General features: G+C 37.0%; 3 protein-coding genes across 3 annotated transcripts; 1 reads left to right on the plus strand and 2 right to left on the minus strand.

The window, feature by feature from the left end:
* The first annotated feature begins 596 nt into the window (after positions 1 to 596).
* On the plus strand, positions 597 to 4,219 carry LOC147867825 (uncharacterized). The gene is made up of 7 exons (XM_087315636.1): positions 597 to 1,925; positions 2,127 to 2,185; positions 2,956 to 3,025; positions 3,134 to 3,259; positions 3,352 to 3,468; positions 3,705 to 4,024; positions 4,062 to 4,219. Exons 1-7 carry the CDS (start codon positions 633 to 635, stop codon positions 4,063 to 4,065), a joined length of 1,989 nt encoding a protein of 662 aa, XP_087171762.1. The 5' UTR covers positions 597 to 632; the 3' UTR covers positions 4,066 to 4,219.
* An 876-nt stretch (positions 4,220 to 5,095) lies between these two features.
* LOC147867826 (uncharacterized) lies at positions 5,096 to 8,958 on the minus strand. Its single transcript, XM_087315637.1, has 4 exons — positions 8,567 to 8,958; positions 6,648 to 7,391; positions 5,956 to 6,325; positions 5,096 to 5,448 (listed from the first exon to the last, which is right to left on the minus strand). Exons 1-4 carry the CDS (start codon positions 8,900 to 8,902, stop codon positions 5,243 to 5,245), a joined length of 1,656 nt encoding a protein of 551 aa, XP_087171763.1. The 5' UTR covers positions 8,903 to 8,958; the 3' UTR covers positions 5,096 to 5,242.
* A 3,688-nt stretch (positions 8,959 to 12,646) lies between these two features.
* LOC147867827 (mitochondrial Rho GTPase 1-like) lies at positions 12,647 to 21,272 on the minus strand. Its single transcript, XM_087315640.1, has 14 exons — positions 21,064 to 21,272; positions 19,874 to 20,006; positions 19,404 to 19,550; positions 18,792 to 18,968; positions 18,224 to 18,478; positions 18,068 to 18,136; positions 16,053 to 16,108; positions 15,842 to 15,923; positions 15,523 to 15,734; positions 15,344 to 15,413; positions 15,096 to 15,211; positions 14,778 to 14,928; positions 13,972 to 14,158; positions 12,647 to 13,105 (listed from the first exon to the last, which is right to left on the minus strand). Exons 1-14 carry the CDS (start codon positions 21,246 to 21,248, stop codon positions 13,032 to 13,034), a joined length of 1,914 nt encoding a protein of 637 aa, XP_087171766.1. The 5' UTR covers positions 21,249 to 21,272; the 3' UTR covers positions 12,647 to 13,031.
* Between the last annotated feature and the right edge of the window lie 200 nt (positions 21,273 to 21,472).

Here is a 21,472-nt window from a genome sequence, read left to right on the forward strand (position 1 = left end):
GTAAGATTTAGTTGGGGCCCTAAAGCAAAACTCAATAACTTTTAATGAGACGAGAGTCTAGTTGATGACGTGGTAAGGTTACAAGGCCCATCAAGCTCAAGTGCTTGTTCAGTCGAATTTTAATGTAAACCATGGTTTTCTTTAGTTGTTTGTTTGATAAGACCACACTCTATAGATAGATAGATCGATCGATTGATAGATAGTTGATTCTAAAAACCCTAACCCTAAATTTATGGAATTCTCTTGCTAGCCTTGAAACCCTAAGAGGGAGAGGGCAGAACAAGACTTTGGGGCTACTTCTGCAAAATCATCCAAATATAATAGGTCTATAGATAGAGATAGATCGATAGATAGTTGATAGATGGATGGATTGATAGATAGTTGATTCTAAAAACCCTAACCCTAAATTTATGGAATTCTCTTGCTAGCCTTGAAACCCTAAGAGGGAAAGGGCAGAACGAGAGTTTGGGGCTACTTCTGCAAAATCATCCAAATATAATAGGTCTGGGAAACATTGGGGCTACTTTTGTAATTTGGGAGTGATTCTTGACCATCTTCTCTGCCTAGGTTTCTCTCTCTCTCTCTCTCTCTCTCTCTCTCTCTTTCTCTGTCTGTTTCTGCACGAAGAAACCATGGAAGCTCAGACGGCCGGCAACACCTCCTCATTCTTTAACTCCATCTTCGGTCCTCCTCCTGCTCCTTCTTCATCAAGAGTCCTCTCCCTCTTCTCAGACAATGCTTTCCGTCGAAAGGCCCCTTCGACCTCCTCCGTGGTAGAAGAAAACAATGGAGCTCATCATCAAACGGAAGAAACCGGAGAAAAAGGAATGTGTGAGAAAGAAAAGAATGGAAATGAATATCAAACAGAAGAAGTCGAAGCCGGAGGACGCAAGAAGAAGAAGAAGAAGAAGAAGAAGAGCTTCGATATTCAGGAGCATTCCGAATCGAGACTAACGGATGAACTTGAACATGGAAGAATACGACGAAAGAAAAGTTTGGAGTCGACTGTTCGTACTGGTAATGGCTTTTCTGGGCTTACCATCGAAAATGAAACTATTATCGAGAAGAAATCGGAAATGGAGAATAACAGAAACCGAGATGAGTCCATTTCTGCAAGAAGGAAGGTCAAAGCAAGAGAATTCAGTGAAACAGTTGTCAATAACAAACCAGAAACGGGGAGGAAGAGAGATAAATCCGTTTCTGCAAGAAGGAAGTTTGAAGAAGAGAAAGTAGAGGGTGGCTCAGAAAAAGAAGAAACGGACATAAAGGCAGGGAAATTCATTTCTGCAAGAAGAAAGATGAAAAAAGGAGTAGAAAGTTGCACAGATGATCTAGAGCATAGCAAGGAGGACAAAATCAAGTTTTTAAACCATAAGAAATCAGAAGAGGATGATTCACTCGAGCAGAATATGCATGTAGAAAAACAGAAAATCAACAATATATCTCATATTCTCAAAGTGAAGGAGAGTTCAGATGCTAAGGTTGACACTTCAGGTAAGAAAATTGTGGTTCCTATCCAAGTGAAAAAGAGTGAAAATGGTGTAAAGATTGGTGCAAAGAGGAAGAAGGAAGAAACCATCGAAGTTAGATATGAGAAACGACTTGGAGACAGTGTCACTGAAGATAAGGTGTTATCCATGAAAGAGAAACCTAGTTCTGTCAATATTAAGAAAGATGAGAAATTAAAGAGTCAGGAGAAGGATCAAGAGAGAGCTAGGCAGAAGAAGAGGAGTGAAACTGATGATGATTATGATGAATCTGTGAATGATGCAAAAACAAAGCAGTTTGATGATGAAGAGAAATTGAAGAGAACAGTGTTTATTGGGAACTTGCCATTGAATGTGAAGAAAAAGGCATTAGTTAAAGAATTCTCACAATATGGGCCTATTGAGTCTGCGCGGTTGAGGTCTATACCCTTGTTAGATGTAAGACTCACTTAATGTATCTCCTAAATTTGTAATAGGTAAAAGTACCCGTAAGTATTTCCTTATTTCTCGCAGCAAAGAATAAAAAAGGGACGAATTGACTATAATACTTGCTCAAATCGCCCATGTACTTTATAGAAAGAGGAAGTATTGACCATATTGATCATGAAGTTTTTAAACCATTGATGCAAAAATGTGCAGTCTAAAATTCCAAGGAAAGGAGCTATAATAAAGGGCCAAATCAATGAAGCAGTTAACAGGTTTGTTCCAACTCGAGTCCTTTAAATAAACCTAATTTTTAGGAAATGTTTCCAATCAGAGAAAATATGCTTCGAAACTCATCTTGAACTTATGATTTCCTGTACTGTGATTATCTTTTCAAAACATACATATTGCCTTGATGTTACATGGGACACGTTTTTAGAATGTGAGAGATACATCCTAATAATCATTTTGCTTTCTAGAGAGTGAATCTTTGTAGTAAGGCCCAAAAAAACAAAGAAAGAAGCTAGAAAACATCATCATTTACTAATCCCTAGGTTTGATGCATTACATCTCCAAGACCTTATCAGACGACCTCGTTGCCACCAAATCCTTCATCCAACGTTTTCACACACTACACAGTGAGATCCTCTTCACTCATTATAGTTCTACACAATGATATAATTCTCTTCCTCCAAAAAAAACTACTCTACACTTGTGCTTGTCACTTTGGAATGCCTTGCACATGAGGATGTCAGGCAAGGTTGTATTGACATTCAAGAATTCCTAACAAGAATGGAACTATCGCAGACACCCCTAAGAATTGTATTTGCTAGTCTACTTGATTACAACCATTTAAATGGAAGATACAAATAATGTAATCAGGAGACAAGGTTAATTTTTCATTTCAGCTTTAATGTTTCTTTTTGTTCTATATCTACCACCTGCACATGTGGTGATTGTACTTTGTAAGGATTATTGGTCTAATGAGTTATCTAGTCTTACAAAGTTTTGTTCTCTTTCTCTTGTAATTTGACTTTTGCTCCAGTCAACATGCCTACATAGTATTTGGTGAAGCATTGCATGCAAATGCTGCTCTTGTTCACAACATGAAAGAGGTATCATATCTGCTGGCTGATTATTGTTGTACCTTGTACTGAATAACTTTGACCGATTACTGTTTAGCTGATTGATGTTCTAAAAATTGTTTTCAACTTTGCTATCAGTTTAAAGGAAATCATATACGTGTTGATGCTGCTCATGCACCGCATGGAGCAACAAATGCAAAAGCTTCATTATCCTATGATTATACTCGATCAGTGTTTATTGGCAATCTGCCGTATGATGTAAAGGTATTTTCTAACAATTTCGGGATTGAACCAGAAGTGTATGGTATACTAATAGGTTGTCTATAGCTTTCTGATGGATTATAACGATTTTTCAGGATGAAGAACTCTATCAAATATTCACACCAGAGTTGGATGTAGAAGCCATCAGGGTTGTTAGAGATCCTCACACTAGCCTAAGCAAAGGGATTGCCTTCGTGCTTTTTAGAACCAAGGTAAACAGAGTAAATTATACATGAAAACAACAAAATACTGCCAACCTTTTTGCCATTGATTACAATACCCCTAATATTCGAACTATTGCCAGAATGCTCGTACATAATTTACTGCTTCAAAGGCTTTTCTGGTTACTTTTTAAATCTCAGGGGTGTTCAGATGGTTTATCTGAAAAATTTGCTTATTGAGTAGCCATACCCTGCTGGACCTAATATGAGAGGTTTGATCTTTGCAGGACAGTGCTCGTCGCATACTTTCATCGAAACAAAAGACAAGACTGAGGGATCGGATTCTCCGAATAACTCGTGTCTTACAAAACACAAACGAGAAATCAACACCGATCAAGCATATTAGGAACGCAGAAGTAGAGAATGATGAGACCAGTTTACAAAGAAAGCGAGCCAAGTTATCTGCATCCTATGAAGGTATCAGAGCTAAGAAAGAATTCAAGCATGCTAAGAAAACAAAAAGACCTGTTGACATAAAGAAAAAGGGGAGCAAAAGTTTCACCAGATTGAAAAGTAAGAAGACAGCAAGGGCAAAGATGCGGACGACCTAGATTGTCTTATGCCACGGCAAAGATGCAGACGACCTAGATTGTCTTATGCCACATAATTCTTTGTACAGTGATTCATAGGCCAAATTTTGGAAATGTCCATGAAATATTTTTTCTTTCGTGGCTTAGCCTTTGCATACATAATCAATGAAAGTAATTAAATCTTGAGGTGACAAAGAAAAGAAATTGACTAATACTTCCAAAAAGGTTGTATAGTTGTCTTTTCATAAGCAATGCCTTATATTTTAGGGCCAAATAGTGAACATGGGGTTTGAATAACTACATGCATTTGTGTGGTTTAATTCTTTGGACACAATGTAACGGTAGTACAAACAAAAGGTAAATGTAACAGCTACTTGGTTTATGACCTAATTTGAGGGGATTATGTAATAGAGTTTCATGTGTTTGGAACTTGGTGTTGGTTTAATTTGCTTAAGCCCATCTCATCCATAAGAACAGAGTTGGTTTACGCTAAATGCACCCTAACCTGAGGGGTCGAAGAGTTTATGCAATGGAACTAATGTTGGTTTAACTCATGTGCATCAGGTGACTTGAAGTTACATGGTTGACTGAGATATAACAGTCAAATTTCCAGTTGAAGTACTTGTATCTGTAGTACCCACGGTCAGCTAATGTAAGCCATGGTAGTCTCTCATGTGAGAGTTGCATACTTGATGTTGTTGCCTACTTTATCTTTAAGCAGTTGCCCTAATTTGTGGTTGAGGCATTACGGATGTGTGCTCATACATAAGAAAACTAGCCAACTTCTATCTTCATGTTTCAGTCTAATTGCATTGATATAAAGCCTGATAGATAAACCTTCTATATTTTGACAGCCTTCCAATTGGGCAATTGCCTTCAAATTGTTAAATAAATTAACAGAAAACGCCAAATGTATACACATGAAAATTCTTTTTTTCCAAATTCCACATACAACCTTAGGTTTATTGCTTTGTTTTTGTTCTTACCTTGTTTATAACTCTCCTCTCTATTGCCAGATATCACACATCCCTCCCAATGACAAATGCCATATCATCATCAAAGACCACATAGACACCCAATTCAAACGGTTTCATAGAAAGCATTCAATTAAATAATACAACTGTACAAAAAATTTGAGAATATCCCTACGGCATTCAGCAATTGCACATTTTGCAAACACATTCAATGCCCATAACAAGTATATATACAGCACTTTTTACATCACTTATATGATCCTAGCTGGAAGATGTATTATCAATATTCATTACATCATCGTCATGAAGCTGCACCACAGATATTGTGTTTCTATATTTGAAGTTTGATCCCAACCACATCATCAAAAGCATGGCAAATGCACAGCCACCCGAAAAGAAGAAGAACTCGTTGGCCTTCGTCAACCTCCCACCAATTAGGGCAACAATGAAAACCGTCACAAGATTCCCTATTGAAATAACACATGAAAAATACTCATTGATAATTATTGCCCAGGTATACTGTAAAACTTATTTTTCGTCGATTAACAAACACAATTTATCCTCATCAATTTCACATGCATCTGGGATGTACATAATTCAAACTTCATTGATTTTAAGTGCATCACGGCTACTTGTACTTTTAACGTATAGTTCAGTTTTTGCGATTTTATCCATTTGAAGGAATATAACATAATGATCAATTCTTTATCCATTTTCAAAGCATCAAGTACGATCAACCATCATCAATCTTGAATACAACAGACATAGTTCATTGTCATTTGACCTTTTTTTTTTAAAGGCTGAAGTATATTCAAATGATTTTGAGCACATGAAAGATTATTTGGTCTTAATGCATAATATATAATTCCTTTTTCATTGATTTTAAATGCATTCGAGATTCATGCAATTGATTCGATATGCATCAAGTATAATTTATTCATTAACTTCTAATGCATCAGATAATTTTCACTCACCTGCAGATACTGTCAACAGCCAGAACGATTGAACCATCGATTTCATAGAATTGGGTGCTTGTGAATAAGCAAATTCAATACCAGTGACACTAAACATTATCTCGCCAGCAGTGACCAGAATATACTGTGGAATTTGCCACAGCATAGATACTTGAGTTGCTGAAACAGAGGAGCTTCCCACACCAGTGCTTGCTCTTGATTCAATAACAAGCTGAAGTAACCCCGATGTAAGGAAAGCCAATGCTCCCAAAAGCATACCTAGCAGCATTCTTCTCAATGGCTTTAATGATAACCCAACTCTTTCAAGACAAGGATAAATCACTTGATCAAACAATGGAATCATCACCAGTATGAGAACTGGATTCATAGCCTGAAAACGTAGGTAGTCACACAGAAAAATGGGTTATCAAAACCTAGGGAGTTTATTGTAGAATATTTTAATGGAATGAAATTGGTCCTTTTATTATACAATTAGATAAAAGGTTGAAATGACCCTATCTCTACTTTTGAAAATTTAAAAACCTTCCAATTCCGGTCGCTTTTCTCAACTTTTACTTTCAGGTGATTAGAACTATATCCCATGAAAAACTTGAAGGATTGTCAAAATTTCAGTAACCTATACCATCTCTACCTTTCTTTTCACTGAAAATTGTCTAATCATAATTTAATATCCATACTAATACAAAAAATACCTGCATTTGATCAGGCTGAATAACAAGTCCACCAAGCCAAGGTAAGCACCCATCCATCTCTCGAGCTTGAAACACCCACTTTGATGACTGCTGATCAGAAAGAGCCCAGAAAAGTGGAGCAGGAAGCAAGACAACCAACACTTGAAACAACATTTTCACATCCTCTACCACATCATCATCATGCTTTAGCTTCGCAGCATCGAGCCAATGTTTCTCCGCAACGCTACTGCCTTTAGACGCCTCCATATCGGAAGTATTTACATATTTTCTGAGCTGAAATGCATCTGTCGTCACCAAACTAACAATTGGAAAAATGTTACCTTCTGGCGGCCTATCAATATATGTTTTTCGACCCAACCAAAATATGAACACAGCAAAAATCATCAGGAAAGCTGGTACAGCAAAGGCCACTGCATATGACATATCTTCTCTTAAAATTGGTGTGAGAATGGTGGATATGAATGCCCCAGCGTTGATTGCAAAATAATAAAGTGAAAAGAATTTTCTTCGCACCCTGTCTTTATCCTCTCCATCTGGCATAGACCATTCAATTTGGTCTCCACCAAATGCTGAAACACAAGGCTTTATACCACCAGTGCCGAATGCGATGAACCCTAGTGCAATCACAGTGCAATATAAGGTGAACACTGAAGCCTGATCAGAAGGAGGCATGGCTGCCAAAGCCATTACCCAGTTGCCAATGCTGTATAGCAAAGACAAGTAGAAGATTGTACTATATTTTCCCTACAACAAAACAAAAAAAATGCCACGTCAAATTACACATAATTGCAAATGCATAGATGATGTTTTCATGCACATACAAGAATTTTGACCAAAGACCCCACTTTCCTGATGTTCCCTTTTGTGGGCCCTTCCCCACAAGGTTAGTAGCTCTTTCTGGCCGTTGCCTGATGGGCATCTCCCTGATTTTATTTGCAGAAAGGGGGAAAACCGCCACCACCACTTTGTTTGTAGGTCATTTACAGCCCATTCTGTGTCAGATGGCTCCAATATTGCTTAAACCCCATAGGAGAAAGAACCCACTTTGCCTAATGTTTCCCTAGACTAGGCTCTTTCCAAACTACTTTACTTAATGTTTTACTCTGATGTTCAAGATTATGCGCCGTAGATAATGAATGTGGAGCACATCTTGCAAAATATTAGTGTCTCCCAATTCTACCTTCATGCCAAGCTATAATTCAGTCAGGGTCAAATATAGATGAGATATGCAGTAATGCAGAAGTAGATATCCCCATATGTACTAATTTTACATCTCTATTTTATTCTCGGATTTAGGCTTTGCCCCATCTCTTCATTCCATTGCAGTCATTAATCTCTCCACTTTTAACTACATCTATTTTCATATACACTTAACAAACAGAAATAACTTCGAGCACAATGCTTCTATTCACAAACGTGACAATTTCCTTCTAGAAAATTAGCGAAGAATACTTCTTTTGCTTAACTTAATATACAAATAACAAACAGAACTGGTCTCAAACATTACCAGATAATATGTCTAGTTCAGAACTTCATAAGCAAATAACAAACAGAACAAAACTGAAACACAATTTTTTTTGTTTTATAAGACCAAATAAAACTGCCTCTGTAGACCTACATATACTTACAACTAACTACACCTGAATTAAAACAGAATGTTTTTACATTACCAAACTGCAAACAATTACCAACTACAAAAGATTACTTATCTAATAACATTACGCCTTTCTATGACCCTACCAGGTTGCATGATGATTAGCCTGCAAATGGAAATCACAATGCTTTTCTTTTATACAATAACCATTCACCAAAAAAATGAAATACTGTAAGTTACAATGATTTCCTTTGATACAATAACCAATTACCAGAAAGAAAATGAGCTACTTAACCGAAAACATATTTTTTTTCTTTGCAATTACCAGATAACAATCGCTAAGAAGAGCTCCAAGGATTGGGGTAGCATAGCAAGCAACAATGAACAAGTGGACAACCTCTGTGGCTTGTGTCTCACTCATTCGAACATGCTCTAACAAGAACAGGGCTAAGATGGTTCTCATGCCATAGAATGAAAACCTCTCACAAAATTCATTCCATACAAGATATTTCACACTTGATGGAAATAGACTGAAATCTTGAAAAAGTGCTTTCTTTCTCTTCTTCTCTTGGAATATGGTTTTCTTAATGTTTCCTTGGGTTTTGATGTTTCCATTATCATCATGTAAAAGCGTTTCTCTGAGTAACGAATCCTCTCCCATGGTTCTGTTTCACTTATGGATCTGTATCAACAATAAAAAATCTACAGCATAAGAAGGAAAAAAAGAGATTCAAATTGATGCAAGAAAAAAAGGTGAAATCTAACGCTGCAGAGATTCAAGAAACCCTTAAAGCTCAGATACGGAAAGACAGAAAACATAACCTGAATTCATAAGTGAAAGAATGTAAAAAAAACTGATTTGGGAATGAAAACACTAGCAGCCGACAGAAGGATGCACGGAAGGTCTAAAACACATAAAAATATGAAAACGAAAGATTAAAGGAAACCCCTGAATCAGACAGGAATGAATACACAAAGAAGAGCCATAATGGAGACATGAAAAGATGGACGTAAAAAATCCCTTATTCATACAAAGAAAGATAGGGAATAAACCTAATTCAAAGAGCGTGTATAAAATCTTAATTCACACAAGGAAAGATGGGAGGAAGGGGAATCAGAGATGAGAAGATAGAAACTAAAACACGCTGATTCAGTCAGACACGGAAAGATGGGAAATAAAATTAGAAAAGCAATTTCAGACATGGAATGATGAGAATAGAAACCCTAATCGAGGCATAGAAAAAGGAAAACAAGAAAAAGAAATCCAAATCCAGAGAGATCAGAAGATAAAGAGGAGAAGAAGCATAGATACAAACAGAACAAAATAAAGATCGAAGAGAGGAAGCCCAAACCTGCAGGCGGGGGAACCAAAAAGAACTGTGTTGTGAAACCCTAGCGATGGAGAAGACGGAAGGAGAAGAAGAAGAAGAAGAAGAAGAAGGGATGGGTGAGCAAAAAGAGACAAAAGGAAGAAGAATCAGAAATTATTGGGGGATTCGAGAGAACAAAAAAGAAGGCGAGAATTTGGATGCTTTCATTCATTCATTCAATTTGGATGACTAAAAAGTTTCTGAATATCTCCCAATCTACCCTTCACCAATAAATTACAAACCAATACCCCTCTCTCTCCCTTTTTCTTTTTTTATCGTAATTAGCTTACTCTAATGGTAAGTCAATAACACTACAAGCACTCTGTGTCTTGGGTTCGAAACTCAATCTCCTCACCTCTCTATTATATACTTCATATATATATATCACCTCTCTATTATATACTTCATATATATATCTCTATTTCACTAGATGCCACTGTGGAATGTAGGAGTTGAACCCATGACCACTTGGTCTCTATTGGGCAACCTTACCAACTGAGCTACATCTCTCTCTCTCTCTCTTTGGTAGTCTTCTTAGTCTCTCTCTTCTTCTTCTTCTACTTCTTCTTCTTCTGCATGGAACAACCTAACCTGACACACACTACTTGGAGATATAATGACGATGATGATCACATCTCTCTCATTTTTGTCTTGTCCCAGACAAACACACACACCACCGAGTCGAGTCCGGGAGCTTGCGGCTTCTCATCCAATCCAGTGCTCCCCACTTTGGATACCTATCCGAAATAATACCCCACATTACCCATTCTCCCCTTCTCTGCCTCTGCCTCTTGCCTCCTCTTGCTCCTACTCATCTACTCTTGTAGGTCTAGTAGTTTTTCAAAACCATCGACACTACCTAAATTGTATTCTTATTCTCATTCTTGGATTGTTTAATCGATGCTTAGGGTTTACGTTCCGGAAAGCTACTCGCATACCCCCTCGATTTTTCGCAAAAGTACGAGAATGGCCCTCCTTCTTCACCATGCGTTGTTCAATTTGTTACTTTAAAATCTTGGGTGACTTCTGAAAGTCCGGGAATGTTTTCACCTTATTTTCTAAATTAAATAAGATATTTTCTTTCTACTTTTGATTCAACGAATCATTCTCAAACTTACTCACGTGATGGTGCAGTGTTAAAGCAGGTACTTTAACGATGACCTTGCACACATCCCACATATATGTATACAATACATATATTTTAAGTTCTTGAGTGAGAACTTGAGTGTGGACAAGCCCAATGGCGATGACATGGATCTGCAACATGATTTGATGATGATGGAGTCATACGTACATTGAGTGTTTTGAGGTTGAGTCTAAGGTCTAGAGAATTCTGTTGTGTGAAGACTCGTTACAAAACCAAATATGGCGAAGATGAAGACACGTCGAAGGGAAGTATCGCCTCTCGAGTATTCAAAACAACTTATACGACGTGTAAACATGATGGTGAGGTGGTGGAACTTGAAGTCGTGAATTCAAGTTTGTCGTTTCTGTTTATATACCAATAAATAATGCTCATGAGCATAAAGGAATGAATCTCGTCTCCTTTATGTTTGGGTCTAATGGTATGTTCATTCATTACACAACAACTTTCACTTTTTTTGTTGCAACAACACTCCTCACATGTTCAGTTTTTCGTACCCCAATAGACTAGAAAGGATACAATCGTCAATAAAACATAGTGTCTCAATCCATTAATTTATTTTCATGTTGAAAATATGTAGTCACCCTACGTAGTTAACAACCAATGTATCCTAATGTTCTATATTGATAGAAGGGAAGGTTGATATCCAAAATGACTATATGTTAGTATGGCAATCAATAAAGGAACAATTCACTCTTCTTATGTATTTTATGAAGGAATCCATGTGAGCTACTAGCAATTTACGAGTTTAAATATCGATGTTCATATAAATGTACTTTAAGAACTGGAAAGAAATGGTTTTGAAATGAAATTTAATCATAGTAAACAAAAATCTCAATCCAAACAACACACAAGAAATTGAAGCAATAATGTAAAGCATATATTGTGGCAGTCTTTTATGTATGCAAAGAGGTGACATATTGTCAAATTAGGCTATTTTAAGAAAAAAACATAATGATAATCAATTTGAGTCGGAATTTTGTAAAGATCATCCTTTTAATTTGTCAACCATATTAGCTTACTTGCATCTACCACACAATACAAAAAGTTAGAACTAATAACAAGTTTTGCATGTATATCACGCAAGCTTCACCATTATTGTGGATTATAAAGCAAATGGTACATTTTTTCCTTTCTAGCTTACAAAAAGAATTGACCAACGTTTATGTTTCTAACCAATGTAAGACAAAGTTTGATTTCTTTCATTCAGATCTGGAGTAGTTAACAAATGGGTCAATTTGATCGTTGATATACAAACCCAAATGTGGGAATGACAGCTTGACTGCAAAAGAGTTCAATCCAACAGAATGTATAATCATGATCCACATTTTGACCAAGCAAAATATACTCCTAATAACCTGCCTAATCTCTCATAAAGGAAGAAAAACTAGACTATGATTCATCAATTTCATCAAATAATTACAATCAATTACTTCAAGTGGCATGGGAGCTGAAATGAGTTCTGGAGTACTTGGCAAATGGGATCAATTAGATTATTGATATACAAACCAAACGTGGGAATGACAGCTTGACGGCACAAGGGTTCAAGACCAACAAAATGTATAATCATGGTCCACATTTTGACCAAGCCAAAGATACTCCTAATATTCTACCTATAGTTATGCAGGACGAAAGATTAGACTACAAATCATCAATTTCATCAAATAATTACAATCAACTAGTTCAAGTGGTATGGGAACTGAAATGAAATTCAAACAAAGTTTCTCATCCAAATCTCTTCGTATTCAAAATGTTGTTTAAACACATAGAATTACATGCAAAAGCAAAGTAATGAAGGACGAAAGATTAGACTACAAATCATCAATTTCAGAAAATAATTACATTCAATTAGTTCTAGTGGCACGGGAACTGAAATTAAATTCAAACAAGGTTTCTCATCCAAAACTCTTCACATTCAAAATTTTGTTTAAACACAGAATTACATGCACACGCAAATGCGATCTCACTCATTCTGGTGTAGTAAAACCCATCTCTTCATGCACACAAAATGTGGTGTATAGATAAAAGTACCCAACTAACCAACTAAGCTTGCGAAGGGAGGAACAGAAGCCCAATTCCTTAATGGAATGTTCCGGGAAAATTATGTAAAATTTCCATTACATTTGCATTTTCATAGACGTTACAAGTGATAAATCTTATCAAGTCAAGCAAGGAGAGCACACACGAAAAATTTTGGTATTTGAGGAAAGGCTATTCTAGGAAGAGGCTAAACGGAGTCCAATGAAGTAGACACAGCATCCAATGTGATCCAATCATCAATTTGATGCATGCCTCCTTGCACAATACACTCTGTAAGCTGCTATTCCCACAACAGCTACCGCCACCCCCACTGTATATATAACTTGAATGGTGAGTAGTTATTCTAAAAAAAGCAATCAATGTGCATACATGAAGCTAATGATCATGAGTTCCACGTATCACGAATGTTAATGATACATTACCCTTATATGAGCACAACAATCCAGGGTTTAGTGTCACCCAAAGGGATTATTTTGTTCTCTTTTATCACATTACATTATAAGATTTTGGTTATCTTCTATGACATTATGTTTGTTTCTCTTTGCTAGCATGCACAGTAGAGAATACTTCAGAAGCTCTATATACGAGGGCTAATGTAGAAATAGGATTTAAACTCTTGGCTGTATTATCATCTATTAATCATCAATCAAAGAAAAAACCAACGGGGCATCAGGCTTTGGGTTCAATATAGTGTTGATTCCCCATTCAGGAGGAACCTAGCGTCCTGGATGTGAAATGAAATCTTAATTAGTCCAGAATATTAAGGCAATTGGGATGCTACCCCTTTCTGGAAGTTCTACACAACCATATTGTTCAGACACATGCAAAAAACAGTTTAGGGTTCACAAGTGAATCGATGATCTCGGGATGGGGACATGTTCTCTAAATAAAACTTGAAAGAAGCATTCTCTTGGATATTTATAAATTGTTAAGAAAAATCCAATTAAATATTGTAGCCTATGTAGTGATATTGTACCACGTGGCATGAATATTATGAATAGGAAAGCAATGAAGTAAATAGTTGTTCTTTTGAAAAGCAATGAAAAGGCAAGCAATATATTCTAATTCAATAATGCATAGACATGAAAGGTAATGAGTTACGTATTCTAAACAATCAGTTTACAATACAAGTAAAAGAATAGCGAAAAAACTTTTTATAAGAGTGGAAAGACATGCCAGAAAGAATCACAATCGACCGCCCAAAGATCTGTCTGTAATGCTGATAGCTTTTCCCAGCTTCAGTAACTGGAATGCTCAAATGTGGTCGTTGTGCCGCATCGACTATTCGTCGATAGATATTGCTTGTATCTCCTAACTTCACACTCACTGATATAGGAGCTTCCATACCCATCTCTTGGCATACCTACAGCACCAATTGCATCCCAAGTAACTCTTTCATACTTCCCATTCCTACCATTTTTTTATGTTTGACGAAGTTAGAAAATTTTAATTAGTTGAACATGAGCAACACTTTTTTCATGTTTTATAAACTTCTAGCAAAGTTGAACTCTCTAAGGATTGTAAATTTCCAAAAAAACTCAGATCTCCATGAACATGTATATCTGAGAGCCTTACCAGTCTAATTGGATTCGCTTTTTACCCTTTTATATCCTAATTTGCTTGGTGTATGTGTTACACGAGCTTGAGACATTTACCATTTTCTTTCTAAATAATACAAATAGAAACTTCGTTGGGGATGTATCTGTTTTGATGTATCTCTAACACAACTCAAGAAAGAACGCATGAAACAACTCAGATCTCCATGAACATATATGTATATGAGAGCCTTACCAATCCAATTGGATTCACTTTTTACTCTTTTATATCCCTAATTTTCTTGGTGTATGTGTCACACACACTTGAGACATTTAGCATTTTCTTTCTAAATTATACAAATAGAAAATTCGTTGGGGATGTGTCTGTTTTGATGTTATCTCTAACACAACTCAAAAAAGAACGCACAAGAGCTATTCATTTTTTACCCGTGCAGAATCAGAAACCGCAGCAGCATTAGGACCCAAATCATCTTTTGCAGCCACAAGCAGACAAGGCACCTCGAAACCAGTCTGTTCCCCATGGGCTGCAACCTCCAAAAGTAGTTCCGATGCTTGGCTCCATGATGACTCATCTGAGCTGTTTACACACAAAAATATTGTACACATTTCCTGAACCCAACAGACAAGCATTTGAAATATCTCCAAAATACACCATAAGTTTATTTGAACAACCCCCATGAATGGTGAGACCATGGAAAGATATTAGTGTCCATATGTTTCTGATTACAAATGAAATAGACACACCTATCATAGACAAATATTGCTACATCGCACGGAGCCAGGAAATCTTTGATTGTTACAAGAGTTGTTGATATTGAATCAAATGGAACCTCTCTCAAAATGAGTATTTTTTCAGAGCCCTGTCCAAAACATTAGCAAATATATGTGCCATACTAAATTACTTAGTTATTCTAACAGCATCCAGCTTTTACCACCACCAGGATGCTCATGTTAGAGGAAGTGAACACTATTAAATTAATCTAAAAGCATACCCCTGTAGATTCAACAATCTGTGTACTGTATTGATCTTCTTGTGTATGGATATATGTATCCACATAAGGCCTGTTATATCATTAAAAAGGTTTGAAAATAAAAAATAAGCCAAAAAATTTAATCCATATTGAAGTAAAAACAAGGCCTCCAAAAAGGTACATATAGAATAAGATAATACCTTCTTATTAAAGTTCGAATAAGAGTGGTCTTTCCAGCTTTATCAGGTCCAAAAACAAAGCAGTTTGTTACATTGCGTTGTGTACACTGCCTTTTCCTATCGATGCGTCTTCGCCGAGAAATTTGAAAAGCAGTAGACACATCTCCAGGATAGTTTAGATATATAAAATGTGCAAGGCTTTTTACAGGGTCTAGCAGTGTCATCAATGCCCACTGTCATAACAAATTGAAAATAAAGACAACGAAAAACGAGAGTTTATAGAATAGTGAAAGTTGCTGAATATGCTCCTTATCCAGGAACTGAAGTTTGAACATCCAACCTGTGCAAGGAATCCATTCAGAGTGATACCACCCCTGGCATTCTTTTCACAGCACTCTTGGTAGATTAAATCCTCCCATGGACTAAAAGCAAAAACTTCAACATGTCAAAATGCTGTAATACATACTCAATAAGCTGGAGGAAAATTAATGGAAACTTATCATATTTCAAACCCAGTAGTATACTAACACAACGAAATTCAAGATACATACCTTGATGGTGCCGTAGAGAAAAGATCATCAACTTCTTGAGGTGATAAAGCACCATCCTGCAGAAAAATGGTGTCTCAAACACAATTTAGTAGTTGAGACAAAAATAACCACAGAGTTATAATACAAGGATTATCTCTGTTTTCAAAATGTTATGATTTATTAAATCTTCACAAGCACAAATAATAAGTCATGTATGTATGTCTATATGTATGAATCTGCGTGTCTGAGTGTACACATGCATGCATGTATGTGCCTGAGTTAGGGATCGGCATCGGTTTGGTTTAGGCAAACCGGTTAAGCCTAAACTGTTCTGGGGTTCTCAAACTTGAACCAAACCGATCCCTAAACCAGTTTCAAACTGGTTTGTGAACCGGTTTGGGACAAAAGTACTATTACAAGCTACTATTAGCATATTGAAATGTAGGTTAATTCCTTTTCAAGTATTTGTTAAATTGTTGAACTTTCCATTCATCCTTAATATTAAGCTTTCCACCATGAATTATACGACATAAACCAAACTCAACAACTTAATCCCGTTTATATAAGAGCTAGGCTATGACTGTTGCAACATTGAATGAATGTGGCAACATGGTGTCTAGATATTGTGAACAAACACACAATGAACAACTTTAGCAACCAAGTGTAAATCTCGTGCTTGAATCCAACCCTTGATAATGAGGCGTAGTCAGTTTGCTTTCTATGTATGAGAGCAGTTGAGATGATGGATAAGGGAATGCCATGTTTTCGAGTAGAATTAAGGGAGCAGTTGAATATGCACTACATGAAGAGTTTATGTTGAAGATAATGCTTTGTCGATGAGTAGATGAATTGAGCACGTGGTGAGATCATCTATTTTCTTGTAGCGCACTTTTTCTGATCATCTATTTTCTTGTGGCCAACTCTAAGAGTTTAGGTTGAAGATCATTCGTTGTCAAGAAACAGACCAATTGGACACTTGGTGCAGTCCATACATTTTCACTTCGGTGATGATACGTGGTTATATGTTGAGGTTCATGGCCGGGGTCTCACGATGGGCCTTCCCCAGCCAATCTCAACTTAACACATGCACAAGCAAGAGATGGACATTGGAATTTGGATTACCACAAGGCATCTCGTTAAGTTAGTTTTGGGTCAACGAAGAGGCAGAAATGCAAATGTGAAAGCAAAAGCAAAAACAAAAGCAGAAGGAGAAGGAGAAGGAGAAGAAGCACAACCATGGCCGAGAAACGCAACCGCATAGGAGGCCTCCTCTTCCACCGCCTCCATATCTAATGAGGCGTAAGAACAGAGGGGAAGGGTGGTCTTCTCTAACACACAGAAGCGCGGTCGCTACCAACACGGTCGCCGCCCTCACCCTCCCTCCTCCTTCTGAATTCGTTCCACTCATTTCCAATGCCTCTATTCCTCTTGCACACTACCCACCAGAGTTTAATTCTCCTCCCCTCCTCCCTTCTTGTCCACTATATAGTATGGCAGCACTGTGCAGGCTCCCTCTCCCTCTTCCTCCCTCCCTCCCTCCCTCCCTCTCTCTCTCTCTCTCTTTCTCTCATGTCTATGTGGCTATAGGCTATGGCTATGGCTTTCTGAGTCCTCTCAGTGAGTTTCTCTCTCTCTCTCTCAAGTATAACCTAATTAAATAAATCATACACGGCTTAACCGGTTTGAGCCGGTTTGGCATGACTCAAGCCAAACCGAACCGAGCCGCTAAGCCGTTTTGGCAAAACGGTTTAGGCTTGAGTCGAGCCGATGCTGATCCCTAGCCTGAGTGTGTGCATGCACATAAGTAGATATTCACATAACTTAAAACATCAAAAAACCAAAATTTACATATAGATCAGTTTAATGGGGTTACAACATTCCTTGCTCACTGAGGCATTTCTAGTGAAATGATTTTTGACATGAATACATTATACAACTAACAATTGAGTTTTCTCTTGGAATATTAAGTTTTGCATCATTACACTACAAAAATTTATGAGGCCTAAAAGGAAACGGCTTCTAGATTAAATCCTTACCTTATCAATATCATAGATAGCAAAGGCAGTTCTCAAGAAGTCCATTGCTCTGTCAGTTAATTCAACATTCTGAAAGGACAGGTACATGAAATGCTTCAAGAATTGATGCTTTTCCTAAAAAAGGGAGGAAGGGAACCAAGTGAATAATAAGTGTACCTGGTCAGGAGACCTTTTGAAAGATGGAGTTTGTAGCATATCATCTTTCAGCTTAACCTCATCATCATATCCGAATTTGCGGAGAACTGTCCACGTGGTTTCCAATCGCCCTCGTTCAATAAAAAGTGCATGAAGAGACAAAAATCCAGTCAAGGTCAAGCCACGTTCATTCACTCCCTCAGGGAGCTTCTCTGACACTACTTTCTTCACTCCTGCCACTTCAGATGGCTGCAGAGGTGCATTGAAGCATTTCACCTATGATAAAGAAAGGAACAGATACCTTAAAATCACTAAAAGACCATACTGGACTATGAGACCTAACCAAGATTACAGCTGCTTATATCAACTCATCAAAGCAAGAAAGAAGAAAAACACGTCGTTAGTCGAAATCCCTGCAAGGAATAGATTGGTTGGTCCAACCCATAAGCATAGTTTGTATGACATTACAGAATATCAATGGTAGATTATATAGAGTAAGTGAATACTCGAGCATAGATTATATACAGCATTACTGATCAATTGAGCACAGATTATATATATCATTAGTGAGTATTGTTCTATCTCTGACCTGAAAGTCATTCAGTTCTTCATCACTTAACGCACCATCTTTGTCATGATCACACAGAATAAAAATCCGTTTAAGAGCCCGTACACAATGCGGCTTCAATGTCTGAGATTCCTGATCAAACAAAGGTGCTGTTGGATGCAAAACTGCTTTTTGGGCATAATAAAATACTTCAGCAACCTGTTTCAAAAAAACGCAATCAAGATAATATATATGATCATTTTGGGCTCAGCCCATCCTTTACTTTAGCTCCTAATAAACAAGTATACTACATTGCATGTAAGGAGGTAAGTGGTCTTATATAGAAGAGGATACTATAGTCCTATCAACCATATATAGAAAGCCAAAACCGTCAATGAGCACTGAGGTAGAAGGTTGCAAGAGTGAATGTTAGGGATACATTAAAACATCTTTCTTTACATAGAAAGTCATTTATAAATACTTACACCCATGTTACTCCTTGAAAGCAAGCCTAACATTGTCACTTATTTGCAGATTGTTCCATGAACGAGAACTTTCATACATTAGGTATAGGGAGGTGACATGAGCAATTGATCAACTCATATTGCAGTTCATACATTCCAGTAAACTCAACAGTTTAAATGAACATCATACCTGAATTTGCTTTAAAGCTGAACACTCGATGCATGTCTCTATCTCTCTGAAATCTTGCATTATAGGGGTCATAATTTGCTCGAGACTCTGTTGTGGATTACTGCGAAGATCAAGCTTACATCCTACTATGATAACAGGAACCCTAACCTGCAATTGAGAATGTGAATTAAACGGAGAGCATCTGTAATAATTAACATGAACCATAACAAATAAGGACAAACTCTGAAATACCCCAAGTTTCTCTTTATTTCCTCAGATTCCCCTGCTTTCTCGTTATTTCTTAGTCAAGATCCAAAGAAGTGGAAGAAGGGGGTGAATTCAACGGATAATTGCTCAATGAGCTCCTATAATCACTCATCAATGGGGTTGACAGATGGCATTTGGGGAAATAACAAAAAATTGGGGGTATCAAAGGAAAATTCACGGGGGTATTTCAGTGTTTTTCACAACAAACATATCAGATTTCTTACACCAAGTCTTCGAAGCTCGGGAAGCCAATATGTGGATAACCTCTCGAGGGTCTCTGGCCTATCACAAGCATAAGTGAGAATGATAGCATCAGCTTTTCTGCATTCAACATCCAGCTTCCCTTTATCCTCAGGTCTGCAATACCAAAAAATATTTTTACCAAGAATATAAAAACAATAGAAAACATCAAACACGTGACAAAGGAATAGATGAATTACAATTCAATTGGGTTCCCAATATCCATCCAATTGATGGAGATAAATTACAAGTGAAACCCTCAAACACACAACAGGAGGCAATGTATTAACAAATCAAAATCAAATTGTCCAAAGTTAATCAGCTGGGTGTGTCGAGTAAAACATGCCAGATACTCACAGTGAACTCAAACTCGATAATGTATTAAATTCTTGATAAAAACAACAATCTTTAATAAGCTACATTGAAGGAAGGACATTGACTCAAGCTGACTGATATAATAATATTCAAGCAAGAGCATATTTTGGGGTTTTGTGGATACTCAATGTGGTAGATATAATGTTGTAATTCTTGATATAACGCGAATGTTGAAGTACATAAAAACGATAAACGGATAAAATCGCAGAAAAGAGGTAAATTCCCGGGAAGTGCAACAATAATAGTTAAACCAGTGAAATTTAAAAGTTTAAGCTGATACACATATAGAGTTTTGATCCATGACAATAATAGTTAATATGTTGAAGCGCATAAACATTGAGAGATATGATGGATTCTGTGCAGACAATAACTTGATTGAGACATTCCTTTAAACCTTCACTGTGCAAGTGCAACATTCAAACAGATAAACCATTTCTCCTTCTTCTTTTCTTTCCTGTTTTTTCTTTAAAAATAATTTCTTCTTCCTCTTCTTCTTTTGTTCCTTTTTTTTTGATAAATAAATACAGCTTTAAAATGAATTCTTCAATATTCCTTCTTTTCTTGCTGTTTTTTTTCTTAAATAATAAAGAAGAAATGAATAGATAAATAACGGAACCTTAGTTTAGCTTCCTCATTTCTTTCCTTCTTCTCCTCCTCTTCTTTTTTATTTTTCTTTTCTTTACTTTGAAAATATAGAAGAAAGCAAAGGAGAAGAGGAAGAAATGTGTGAGCTTCCATGATGATGACTTTCCTGTAAAGAAAAATGAAGGAAGGAAGGAAGATACTACATCTTAATTACCTGGAAGAAGTGTCGATGATAGTGAGAGGAACTCTGTCAGGGTAGAAATCAGCGGGGAGTCGAGTGGGAGGGAGAACAGGGGGCACCGTGTTGGCGAATGTATCAGTGGCGACAGAGACGATCAAGCTGGACTTACCTGTGGAAGGATCCCCTACCACTGCCACAACCACAGAGGAGCTCGCCATCGCCACAACAGAGACCTCACCTCACCTCTCCTCTCCTCTCTGCCTCTGCTTCTGTTTCTGTTTCCTTTTCTTCTCTAATTTCTAATACTTTGCAACTCATAAAGACTTCAGAAGAATCAAACTATGGATTGTTTAATATTATTACTGCTATGTATTATTATTGAAAAATTATCATTATTTAGTCGTTATTTTTTATTGTAAGTACATTACTATAGTCTATTAGT

The sequence above is a fragment of the Azolla caroliniana genome, unplaced genomic scaffold (assembly GCF_043228905.1).
Source record: "Azolla caroliniana isolate FFs.n. ecotype wild unplaced genomic scaffold, voAzoCaro1.0.p SCAF_2, whole genome shotgun sequence".
Taxonomy (NCBI): Eukaryota; Viridiplantae; Streptophyta; class Polypodiopsida; order Salviniales; family Salviniaceae; genus Azolla; species Azolla caroliniana.